Source organism: Engystomops pustulosus, chromosome 5, assembly GCF_040894005.1.
Source record: "Engystomops pustulosus chromosome 5, aEngPut4.maternal, whole genome shotgun sequence".
In the NCBI taxonomy this organism is placed as follows: Eukaryota; Metazoa; Chordata; class Amphibia; order Anura; family Leptodactylidae; genus Engystomops; species Engystomops pustulosus.
In genome coordinates, this window is record NC_092415.1 from 60,360,517 (window position 1) to 60,373,340 (window position 12,824).

Below are 12,824 nucleotides of genomic sequence, written 5' to 3' on the forward strand. Positions count from 1 at the left end.
GAACATCATAGACTAGGTTTTGAGCCGAAATTTTCACCCTGCGCTTTCCAAAATATACTTATTAACCACCATCCACAGGAGCCATTGTCTGCTGCTGCTGTGGCAGTTGGAAGCTGAGCCGTGATTAGTTGCTATTCTGCCACATGTCATTAATATGAGCTCTGAGTTTTGATTGGTTCCTATAGGCAATGAGTATAACACAGTTTATGTGTGAGGCAAGATAGATAGGGATAGAGAAGGGAAGATTTATCAGAAATGGCTGAAGTAAAACTGTCCCAGTTGCCCATGGAAACCAAATCAGAGATCATCTGTATTTTTATAAAACAGCTTTGCAATAAGGAAACTTTAGCTCTGATTGGTCAACTAGAACACTTCTGCTCTCAGATACTTCTGATAAATCTCCCCATAGACAAAGTGACAGTAAGCTACAGAGGCTCAACTCAGTTTCATTTTTCCCACAACGGTTTATAAAATTATAGCTGATCCCTGATTGTTCAAATATATAAAATATTTGAACACTATTTAGATACAATTGACCACAATTAAATCCTCAAAAACAGTCCCTCAGAAACAGTCCATCAGAGACAGAGTCAGAGAGAGATGGATGCATATAAAATATTTTTGTTAACCCATTCTATTTTGTTATAGCAAAGAGCAGTTATTTACTACCCGAGCAGCACCAGGATCTAGAGCAACTGTGATCTTAACTCCGTTCTGTCTGCTTGAAAAGATGGATGTTCCAGGACAGTTATGGTAAGCAGTTTTTCTAAATGAGTGAATTGTGAGAACATAGTATGTTTGTTAAGGTACATGGTTTTTGTTAGTAGGGCAAGTTGTTTGTCAGCCTAAGACATTATGTAATCAGCCAATAGGCAAATTCCCTTTTTTTCTCAAAATAAAAAAATAAAGTGTTCATGGAATCCTATCAATTTTTATCTTTCATTATTATTAGCATTATTCATATAATTGTGCTATTTCCATAAGACCTTATCCTGACTTTATATGGAGCCCCTGATTGCTCCCCACACAATAATCAGGCACAACACAACATGGAATATATAAAATATTTGAACACTTTATTTGGATACAATTGAACAGGATACCTACCACAATTAAATCCTTTTCACAATTGTTCACCATGTAAAAGTAGACTTATACCTTAGGTAAAGGTAGGACATTCAGAAAGAAGATCCATGTGTACAATGAGTTCTGCACAGGTTCTGCACATAGGCCCGGCCAGCAGCAGTGGAGGTTAGTCAGGCAATGGTGGCTTGTACCCTGTTATTATAAAACCGACCCTTCCCTGCGCTCTCATCCAAATCCAGTATTTGGCATTACATTCCTACCATTCTGCAGAGTAAGCAGCTTCACATTTCCCGTACATTTCTTTACATTACTATAAAAATATGCATTGTTTTTCTACAGACATGTTTTAAAGTCAAGGGGGATGGATTTTTTTTTTTTACTAGAACAGGGAAAACTTCAATAGAAGACTAACCATAGAGGATCACGTACCAACATGGCTGTAGGAGCGCGCTAAATCACAGCAACTGATCAGACATTTATAGCCACCATCAAACTTGCACCAGACAAATGAAACGCAGCATCTGACAGGTTGCCATTGGTTACTGCATACTTTACTACACAATTCATACTTTTTTTGCCTCATTATATTGCTATTGTACCTGCTTTCAATCGACCAGCAGCATGTTATAGAGCAGGAGAAGTTGAGCTTCTAACCAATTGGTCTCGATCACTGCCCTTTCTAAGCTGAGGAGTCCAGTGGACCATTCTACTCAGTTATTGACAGCCTTCCCTGTATGCATGTACGTATACAAAGATAATAGCCAATAGTCAAGTAGGACCTCCACTGGACTCCAAAACTAGAATAAGTGCAGAGTAACATCATTGCAATTAATCCGCTCCTATGCTATACATGAGGATCTGTACCATCTCCGCTGGCTCTATAACATGCTGCCTACAGAAAGCAATACATTTTCAATGTGACAGAACAAGGGCTTTTACAAACTTTGCAAGTTATCCCTTATCCATGTGATGAGGTGGTGGTTTTTGGGGGTCCAGTTTCCACTATTGGGCAGGGCGACAGATTTGGGCCTAGTCCCGCCACACATTACAATACTAAGGGAGTGTAGGAAATTGCCAAGAACAGCGCTTGTGTATTACTGGCAGTTATAGACATAAACCAGAGTGCTGCTGAGCTCTGTGCTCGGAAATCAGACACTCATACTACTGAATAAAGTGGCAGATGAGTGACGCATGCCAATTTTGACACCCCCCCCCCATTAGGGAGAATGAGACCCCCTTTCTCTGGGGTCCATGTCTCATGAACAGTGGTGGTCCCTGCATTTGGACCCCGACTAATTAGCTTGTTATCGCCTATTCTGTGGATAGGGGATAACTTGCAAAGTTGGTAGAACCACTTTAAGGACAGTTAAAGTTGAGATTTATTGCCTGAAAATTTCCCCTAAAGCGTCCACATTTCCAGCAGAAAGCTCTGTGTTGTGAAATAGGGGAACGATTGTAACCATGAAGATGAAATGCTATTCTGAAGCAGAACATTCAAGTTCAACAAATTAAAACAGAAATGGGTGGCCAGTAAGCCTTAAATAAACAAATTACAATCCTAAAACAAAATCGCACACAAACGCCTAAACAATGTAGGTTTTAGTGGCTTGAAATGCAGGTAAAATAAATAATCGCACTGTAATACGTATTTGGACGTAGCATTTGTCACAGATGCTGAAGAACCAATTGCTTTCCAGGAAATAATACTTCCACGACGGTCTGAGAAGGTCTCCATTACTGGTGGGTCCTGAAGCGTATTGCCCTGCAATAGACGCGACACCCCAATGGCTTCAAGGAGGCACAACATGATAGAGAAAGACATTTACACCTCAAGGTATGCTTAAACGCAAGATAAAATGTGCAACGCATCTTTCACATGAACAAAGTTCAATTACAGCGAATTAAGATATTGTAATAAAATAAAATCACTTTTCTCTAATATTTTCCCTGAATATATATCGATAGGATACAATATCTTTACTGGCTACAAATTACTAACCAACTGTAAGACAAAGTGAGAAAAAAGGCCTTGGAAATTATGGACAACAATGCAGGCTCCTCACATCGGTAATACTCCAGGTAAGTGATTGCCGACCAAAATTATTTCACATCCACTAATAAATCCAGATATCCATTTACGTTAAATCTGCCAGGTCCAATTCCGGCAATGGGTCTCTCCAAAAACAAAAAGAACTAAATTCCGGGCAGGTGAAAGCACTATTCTGTTCTTTATCCAACAGCGGAAACACGTGTTCAACCAGCTCACTAAGTCGGCTGTACCTGGAGAAAGAGCAGCAGAAGAAAACGTATGGTCACATAATCATCCATCAGACAATTTACCAAGATGAATTCTATCATGTTACATGAACCCCAACGGGACTGGATGAATACAATGTATTTATAGTGTAGGGTGGGGGATGGTCTTACTACTTATTATCTATTCTCATGTCCGTATTTAATTGCACCTATTTTTCAGCACATATGAAAAGGGTTTTAATGACTGTAAAGAGATTACTCATCTATGACCTAATCCAAGTACTTTTTATTCTTATACAATAAGAGACTAAGTCATCAACATTTACCCCGTCTCAGGCAGGACCAGTATGTGATTCCTCGGTAGTGTTAAAAGGAATCGGTTCCCAGGTTTTAACCCACTAAACTACAAGTCCTCTCAAGTAGAATTCCCTCTTTTATGCAAATTCTCACCCATAAAAAAAAAAAAAATTAAATCTCCCCCAAAGTTAGGCAATATGACTCTTAGCTTATTTTCACAGGAGACGAGTCAAGTTTAGTGGTAGAGTGTCACTTCAAAAGCCTGAATACAGGCGGCCCCCTACTTACAAATGGACCTATGGATGTTGGCAATTTAATGCATTTTAGTCACAGGCTACAATAATCAGGTGTAGGAGTTATCAAAGTTGTCTGCAATTAAGATTTATTGTTAATCCTGGTTCCAATGACAACCCAAATGTTTTAAAATCCAGTTGTCACAGAGTCCAAAACATTTTTGACTAGGGTTACAATTATAAAATATACAGTTCCGACTTGCTTACAAATTCGACTAGAGAACCTATCTTGTATGTAACCCAGGGACCTACACTCACCGGCCACTTTATTATGTACACCATGCTAGTAACGGGTTGGACCCCCTTTTGCCTTCAGAACTGCCTCAATTCTTCGTGGCATAGATTCACCAAGGTGCTGGAAGCATTCCTCAGATTTTGGTCCATATTGACATGATGGCATCACACAGTTGTCGCAGATTTGTCGGCTGCACATACATGATGCGAATCTCCCGTTCCACCACATCCCAAAGATGCTCTATTGGATTGAGATCTGGTGACTGTGGAGGCCATTTGAGTCCAGTGAACTCATTGTCATGTTCAAGAAACCAGTCTGAGATGATTCCAGCTTTATGACATGGCGCATTATCCTGCTGAAAGTAGCCATCAGATGTTGGGTACATTGTGGTCATAAAGGGATGGACATGGTCAGCAACAATACTCAGGTAGGCTGTGGCGTTGCAACGATGCTCAATTGGTACCAAGGGGCCCAAAGAGTTCCAAGAAAGTATTCCCCATACCATGACACCACCACCACCAGCCTGAACCGTTGATATAAGGCAGGATGGATCCATGCTTTCATGTTGTTGACGCCAAAAATTCTGACCCTACCATCCGAATGTCGCAGCAGAAATCGAGACTCATCAGATCAGGCAACGTTTTTCCAATTTTCTACTGTCCAATTTCGATGAGCTTGTGCAAATTGTAGCCTCAGTTTCCTGTTCTTAGCTGAAAGGAGTGGCACCCGGTGTGGTCTTCTGCTGCTGTAGCCCATCTGCCTCAAAGTTCGGCGTACTGTGCGTTCAGAGATGCTCTTCTGCCTACCTTGGTTGTAACGGGTGGCGATTTGAGTCACTGTTGCCTTTCTATCAGCTCGAACCAGTCTGCCCATTCTCCTCTGACCTCTGGCATCAACAAGGCATTTCCGCCCACAGAACTGCCGCTCACTGGATGTTTTTTCTTTTTCGGACCATTCTCTGTAAACCCTAGAGATGGTTGTGCGTGAAAATCCCAGTAGATCAGCAGTTTCTGAAATACTCAGACCAGCCCTTCTGGCACCAACAACCATGCCACGTGCAAAGGCACTCAAATCACCTTTCTTCCCCATACTGATGCTCGGTTTGAACTGCAGGAGATTGTCTTGACCATGTCTACATGCCTAAATGCACTGAGTTGCCGCCATGTGATTGGCTGATTAGAAATTAAGTGTTAACGAGCAGTTGGACAGGTGTACCTAATAAAGTGGCCGGTGAGTGTATATATCTAAAATACCTAGAAACATGCTTTTATGTGTCTTACTAAAAATAAGGATCTCATCTTTCAGATCAGGCTTATGGCTTTGTGATCTACAGAACCAGAGATACTGGCAGCCAAACACATAATTGGAAATACAAGCTGCAGATATAGATCCAGTTCCCGGCTATTTTTTAACTTCCTGTATGTCTGGTTGTGTAGCTCACACAACCTTAAGCTTGATGTTACATATTTTTCTTTTTAATCCTAGACAACACTTTTCAATATGCACAAATATAACATTACATAGACATACATTACCTGTCCACAAAGACAGACACATACAAGAACAGACTTACGTGGTCTTGTTTCCTTTTGTCCTCTCTTGTATTAATTCTCCTTTTGGATTGACAGTAAAAATTCGGCAGTCAGGTACTCCTACTTTCATATAGGCAAATACATCCTGCAATAGATAAATAATATATTCAGTACAATATACCATTTCATTGAGGTAGTGGCACAGCCAGGGTTAACAGTCCGTCATAAAGGAAAGTATTTTAAAGAGCATCCAGATATAAACATTTCAACACAGAAGCTGGACAGGGAGCCAGAGACATGGCTGCTATTCCCAAGCCGGGGCCTCAGGAAACACTGAGTCATGGGGAAATGTCAAGACGCTGGAGGACTACATAAACTTCCAGGGGGATCCCTCATGTTTGATAACCTCTGGCTGCTTCCACTTTTGTTCATGATAGGACAATGAGAAAAGAAGTCCCACTTGTAGTTTGGGAAATGTACATTGGTTGACGATAAATTGTTTATATATGGAGAGTGACATGGACATAAATACAGCATTTAATGGATTCTACAGTCATCATCGGACACCCAGCGTCATATACTGAAAGCGCTTTGTAGATTTGTCAGTCCCAAGTTGTGTTTTTATAATATCCCAGTAGAAACCTTACATGGAACAGAAACAGAAGTGAAATGAATGCCTCTAGTATTACAAGTAAAATTTCCGTTTCTACTACAAATCCAATAAGGTCTATGGATCCTCTGTAGTGGAGGACCCCTCCCCGCTCCATAGAAATACATTGTATACGGGGCCGTAAAACGGGGAAAGATAGGACATTTTCCATCTCTTCCTCGTGCACTGAGCAGTACCTTATCACTCCATGTGACCATTGCGGCAGTACATACTGTACCATACGGTAGTGTGAATGTAGCCCAAGTTTGTAAAAAAAATTAAAATAAATAATCAAGGTACTCTCTCCCATACAGATGCGTATTCCATTCTGTATAGGGTGTGTCTATGGAGGCTGCAGGAGCTCACATCTAACCTCCCTGTGCGTGGTTAGACAGCTCGGACTTGGGAGGATTGACCCCTTTACTTTCAGCTTGCTCTCTGAAAATACTGTGCATAGCATACTACAGCCAGAAGTGCGACAGAGCAGAAAGGGTTAACACTCACAGCTGTGTAACACACAGGAAAGGAGAGACCCTGGAAGGCAGATTTGCCATAGCAATGTATAAGTAACATAGTAACTAAAGGACACATCTATTCATTTTCCTATCTGCATTAAATAGGCTTAGTTGAATGGTTACCCCAGATGTCTTGTGGTACAGAGTTCCAGAGCTCAAATTAGTGCCCTTTCTGTAAGGAGTTAGTATATTCTGCTCCCCATGGTACCTAGCACACAGGAGCTGAAGCCATTCCTACAAGAAGCGGACCCACATTATCTTTGACAACAAGCATTACTTACATTAGGACGATTTCCAAAAGCAGCATAAAAGGGTTGTTGATGTGGACCAAACAAGTTTTTAATATCATTCAGGCAGGCAATCTTGAATTTTTCTGGTTTCTTTTCTATGACCTCCCTGTCACAGGCCACAAAATGTGTCAATGCAAAGTAAATGACGAACAAGCAACACAAACACGCAAAAGCCTCCTGTCAATGTAGCTGGTAGATTGTGCACCAACCTTAATAACCACCACAACTGGCACCAGCAATAAAGGAATTACTAAGGTTATGACTTCTGAATAAGAGGTCATAGTAAATCAAATGAATTAGGGCCCATATCCAGAATTTTTTTTTTTTTTTTTTTTTTTTAAGTGGCAGACAAGGTGTAAAATACTCATACATCCAGACACACCACAGATTTTGGGAATTTTTAACTTTTTCATACCTTGTACGTAAATGGAATAAATGCTTCTCTTACACACTATAATACACTAGGGTGGCGTCTTCATGACTGAGTTCTGGTAAGCTGAATAGGTGAAATGGATACAGGAGGGTTATATAGATACCTGTGAAATGCGGAGAAAAGACTGCTAGGAGACAGCATCAGAGGTCCTCTAGGAAGTATAGTGCCTCTGTCATTCACCCAGTGCAAGTAGCCTCTAGTCATGTCGGCCATGCCGATGGCACGAGCAGAGCAATACAGAAACTTGTATCCATTCCTGAAATTAGAAATATTAAGAAATATACAGTAATAAGACACAAACTATGCAAAATAAATGTCTAAGGCAGTGGTTCTCAACCTGTGGGTCGCGACCCCGGTGGGGGTCGAACGACCAAAACACAGGGGTCACCTAAAGCCATTGGAGCCACGATTTTATTGCATTTTTTGGCACCAATACAATATTCTTGTACATGGTTTGGGGTCACCGCAACATGAGGAACTGTATTGCAGGGTCACAGCATTAGAAAGGTTGAGAACCACTGGTCTAAGGCCTCTTGCTCAAAAGACCTCTATGGGGATCTGTGCGCTAGTTGCAAAGTCATATACGGCCTTAAACAGTCTTAAACAAACCCTAACCTTATGGAAATTAGAAATACAGATATTTTTGCTCCTCTCAAATGCCTCTTGAAAAGCGGGATGAAGTAATGCGATCTCATATCACTTGACCTGACACTATAGCTGTCAGACATCTGATGAATAATAGAACTGAGTCACAGCTTACGGATTAGGAGTTCATACTGTTAATGGATATTTCATCACATTTTAAACAAATTTAAATCTGTTGGAAACTTGGAGCAGACACATATCCTGTATCCACAGAGGCTTTCAAAGTGACCTCATTGTTCCCTAAATAAAACAATTGGTTTAGTAAAGGGAGCCCAGATACATACTCATGGATGGAGTGGTAGAGCTTGGCAATGCCCTGATGTGTCCAATCTTTCCCAAGCTGAGGAAGAATCTGGCCTAAGGCATCCGACCTATCAAAATAATGCAGACAACAAAAAGGGTTCAACAGGATGTATAAAAGTACAAATATGCATAAGGCATCAACATTTCCCTGCATATATTATTTATTCAGGTAGGATTCACAGTAAAGTTAACTAAAATTGTATAAATAAAATAGTGAAGATAACAGTAAATTTTGTAGAACTTAAATATACTTTAATAAATATAATATTCTGGTGTTCTTTTTATTTTACTTAAACTGCTTAGATAAGGAAGAAAGGCAATTTAAATCAACTCTCTGTCCTCAACCCGGTAAAGTGGCTAATGACTTAACTCTTTACAGAAAGTCACTGGATAATCTACTCTCTATACAGAGCCGAATTAAGCGAAATATTCTTTAGATTCGGAATTCTTATACCCCTTTTCTCATCTCTAAGCTGTGTATGGAATGTCAGATACACTGCTCACTGCAGGAGAAAGAAGGAGTAGAGAAAAGGCACAGGGAGGCTAGTTACATAAAGAAGTATATTATCAAGTTAAACTATTATCAAACTGCTCCATTTCTTCAATCCAAAATTTGCTCCAAAAGTTTAGTTTAGCTATAATATGGAAAAAAAAAATATTTTAGTGGTTCTTTTAGGGGGTTCCATCTTGGACCCAAACGCTGTTTTTTCTGAAAAGCAGACGGCGAGAGCTGCACTTTCTTTGTCGCCCTGCAAATATGACATAAATGTCTGACAAGTATTTCTGAATTCAAGGTACCCAAAGTAGGGAATGCAGAAGAGTCATTTCTATAGGCCATACTCGTGATCTCTGGGTTTTGCCATCTTACTCTTCATTATAAAACTGGAGCCTTTAAACAAGGTCCCCAAATGTCTGGGTGGCTGGCATACGATATGACGTTCCCCTACGTCCTGGGAAAGCCAACAATACAATTACACAGAGGCACATTAAAAGCATAAAACTTACATGAGCGCATATCAACACAAGGAAAATGGCAAAAGCCTATATAACAACAAGTGGAATGTTAAACCAAAGCACCCAAGGTAATCTCATCCCTTCCCGGAGAAGTCACTATTAATAATACCCTGGAATGGCACATGTGCCTTACATATCAGTCGTTTATCCAAATCATATTCTAAATATAGCTTCTGCGCCAACAACTGTACTTGACTGAAAGAATGAACTCATAGTAGACATAAATGCTGCTTGGAAGGGAGCACGAGATACAATTTTAGGTTCTTTAAAAATGCAACAAAATTAAAAAAAAAAAACAACAAAACAAAAACAACAAAACAAAAAAAACAAAACAAAAAAAAAAAAACACAAAAAAAAAACAAAACAAAAACACACACACACACACACACACGAAAACAGTTTTAAGATTAAAAAGAATTCTTAATGCCAAGCCAATATTATTCCCAGAACTCGCTACAGCTTTCTAGAAAACCTTCAGAAATTCTCTTCCATCGTGAAGATTTACTCTAATAAGAGGATGAATGTACAGTATAATTCACGGCTTTTCCAAACCACATGACCTCACTGTAGTACTAGTACTGGAAACAGTTCCCACAGTGAATAATTTGTGTGTGGGAAGTGATGAGTAGACACCACGTCTACAAATAGCACTGACCCTTAGCAACAAGATGGTACAAGCCAAAGAAATAAATAAGATGTCGGGATTTTAGAATTAATAAATAAACCTACTTTGTTATAGTCCCATCAATGTCGGAAATGATGATTTTGTCATTCCAGTTCCACAGATAAATGGTGGCTTCACATCGACAAGTGCCTTGATATTGTGTTGTGATGCTAAACATAATATCATTCGGACCATCACGGAGGTTCAGTTTTTCCTGAAACATACATTAAAAGAGTTACACATAAAAAAAAGATTAAAATATTTCTACATTTTCACTATTTTACATAACCTACTAGAGAAACTGCTGTCTGTTAAATGACCAGGAATTAGAGGGGTGTTCCCATGAAGACAAGTTTCATATATGTACTCAGGATAACAAAATAACACACAACAACATTCTCTAATTCACTGTTATTAACAAAAATGCAGCATTTCACAGATATAATTCCAACCTGTCTATCAATCCTGCTGTACACAATTTCAGTTGCCCCCAGACACGACCCTGTAACTTCTGACTTGGGGTCGGGGAAGTAATCTTGGAATGTTGCGTGGCAGTGTGCAGATGAGATGTCTGTCTCTCTCTCTGCTGTGCAGCTGTATACCCAACCCCCTGCACGGAGCTCAGAGACCCTCAATGATCACTTCCTGGCAGCACATGGCAAGCAGAGAGAGAGAGGCAGCAAACCACAAGGAGATAAGTGATCTGGGGGAAGGGGAGGCAGGCACATATCTAGCTCAGATGTAGCAGAGCTAGAAGTGTAAAAGTCTGTTAGCCTCTGTGTAATAGGCATCATGCATCTATCGTCTCAGCAACTGTACCCTAATAATGTAACCACATTGTCACCCCACAGAACTAGATGGGTCATAACGAATCTACAAAGAGAGTCCCCACCCACAACCTGATTTTGTACTGAGCAGCTGAGGGAGAGATAGGAGCCAAAACGGCAATAAAAATGAGTTCTTTCGTGGGAAAGAAAGGGCAGATCTATCAATTTTTTATTTTGTTTTTAGGGAACTTGAATTGTATTAATTTGATTCAATTAAGAACAATTCCATTTTTTCAGAAATATGTAAATAACATTACCTCCAACCTGGGGGGGGGCAGAGGCAACATCGGGTAGCAGACCAACATATGGGGAGGAGAACTATACTTCTTTATTAATAACATTTCTAGCTTTAGTATTTCCTTTAATAGTTTTTTCTGTCATTCTTAACATGTATTGTGCACATATATAGACAAAATGGTTTATCAAATCATCTTTATAGTATCCTTTTTGCAATTTATAGAGAGTAGCCGAATTCCTGATGACACTGTGGACCAGTAAGGTCACATTCCAGGAGTCAATATGACTTTTTTTCTATTGGCTAAACAATAAAAACCTCTATAGACGGCTATAGAAAACAAGCAAAAATGCTAATTTCTAAACACACAGGCTCCTGGGAATTCCTTAGCCCAGGCATAAGCCTTTGTTTTGACTGGCGTCATAGCTTCGGAGCCATGACTGATCAGTTTTGCAATGGCTCCCATGTATTTGAATAATTCATGTCATGTATGAACAGTATAATATATTCCACTACTCAATCTTCTAGAAAACAATAAAACAACAAGTGCTAAAAGGGTTTCGTAGTGCATTATATTTCATACATCATAGAGAACATCATCCAATTTGACAATACGTACAATTTATCATCATTAAACAAAGGTTCGGTACCATTCCCCACAATGCACCTCTAACTCATTAACCAAGTGACTACCACTTTAAACAGTGCCAAGGGTTCTATGTACCTAAAGCCAGCCTTTATTACAAGACATTTATTTCTGCTCAGTATCTCCATTATTTCTATAGAGGTGCACGCATGTATCTATCTCTCTATACATGAGGATTCCTTTTCATTTCTACAGAGGTGCATGCATATATGTGTGTCTTATATATCAATCTCTCTCTATACATAATATTATTTCTATAGATATACATGGACGCACATACATGCATGCATATCTATCACTCTGTACATTATAGAAAGGAACAGGAAATAATATAGAGGTATATGCATGTATATATGACTGTATATTCAGGGTGTCCCCGGGTTACGTACAAGATAGGGTCTGGAGGTTTGTTCTTATATTTTATAATTGTAGATCCAGACAAAAAAAAAATTTGGCCCCAGTGACAATTGGAGTTTAAACATTTTTTATCAATACAGCTGCATTACAGACACCTTACAGCTGATTATTGCAATCTGGGACTAAAGTAAAGCATCCAGAGTGCTTCACCAGAGGTCAGAGGGGTCTGTCTGTAACTATGGGTTGTCTGTAAGTCGGGTGTCCTTAAGTAGGGGACCGCCTGTATTTCCTCTTCATTTCTATGAGGAGACAAAGTCTTTGTGTCTCAGCAGGGAAATACAAGGCAATTGCTAGCATTTCTATACCTTCCAGAGGTCTCTACCATGGACAATAAGACTTATTACACTGAATTTCCCCCAAGGAGAACCCGTACCCTGCGAATCAAATCAAGTTTGACACAATTGATAGCAAAGTGAGCTGAATCATGTTCCCATCATAGAATGAGGGGCTGAATATATTTGGTCTCCAAATACAGGAAAAAAGTAGT

At 39.7% G+C, this 12,824-nt stretch overlaps 1 protein-coding gene across 2 annotated transcripts in view; it reads right to left on the reverse strand.

Annotated features, from left to right (window-relative positions):
- Window positions 1–1,052: 1,052 nt before the first annotated feature.
- LPIN2 (lipin 2) overlaps window positions 1,053–12,824 on the reverse strand; it is a 61,088-nt gene continuing 49,316 nt past the window's right edge. For both annotated transcript variants that reach the window (XM_072152128.1, XM_072152127.1), the window contains exons 15-20: window positions 10,278–10,426; window positions 8,516–8,602; window positions 7,690–7,842; window positions 7,145–7,259; window positions 5,741–5,844; window positions 1,053–3,366 (exon numbers count right to left, since the gene is read on the reverse strand). In XM_072152128.1, the coding sequence (XP_072008229.1) occupies window positions 3,222–3,366; window positions 5,741–5,844; window positions 7,145–7,259; window positions 7,690–7,842; window positions 8,516–8,602; window positions 10,278–10,426 (753 nt within the window). In that variant the 3' untranslated portion in view covers window positions 1,053–3,221. The remainder of the gene's footprint in view (window positions 3,367–5,740; window positions 5,845–7,144; window positions 7,260–7,689; window positions 7,843–8,515; window positions 8,603–10,277; window positions 10,427–12,824) is intronic.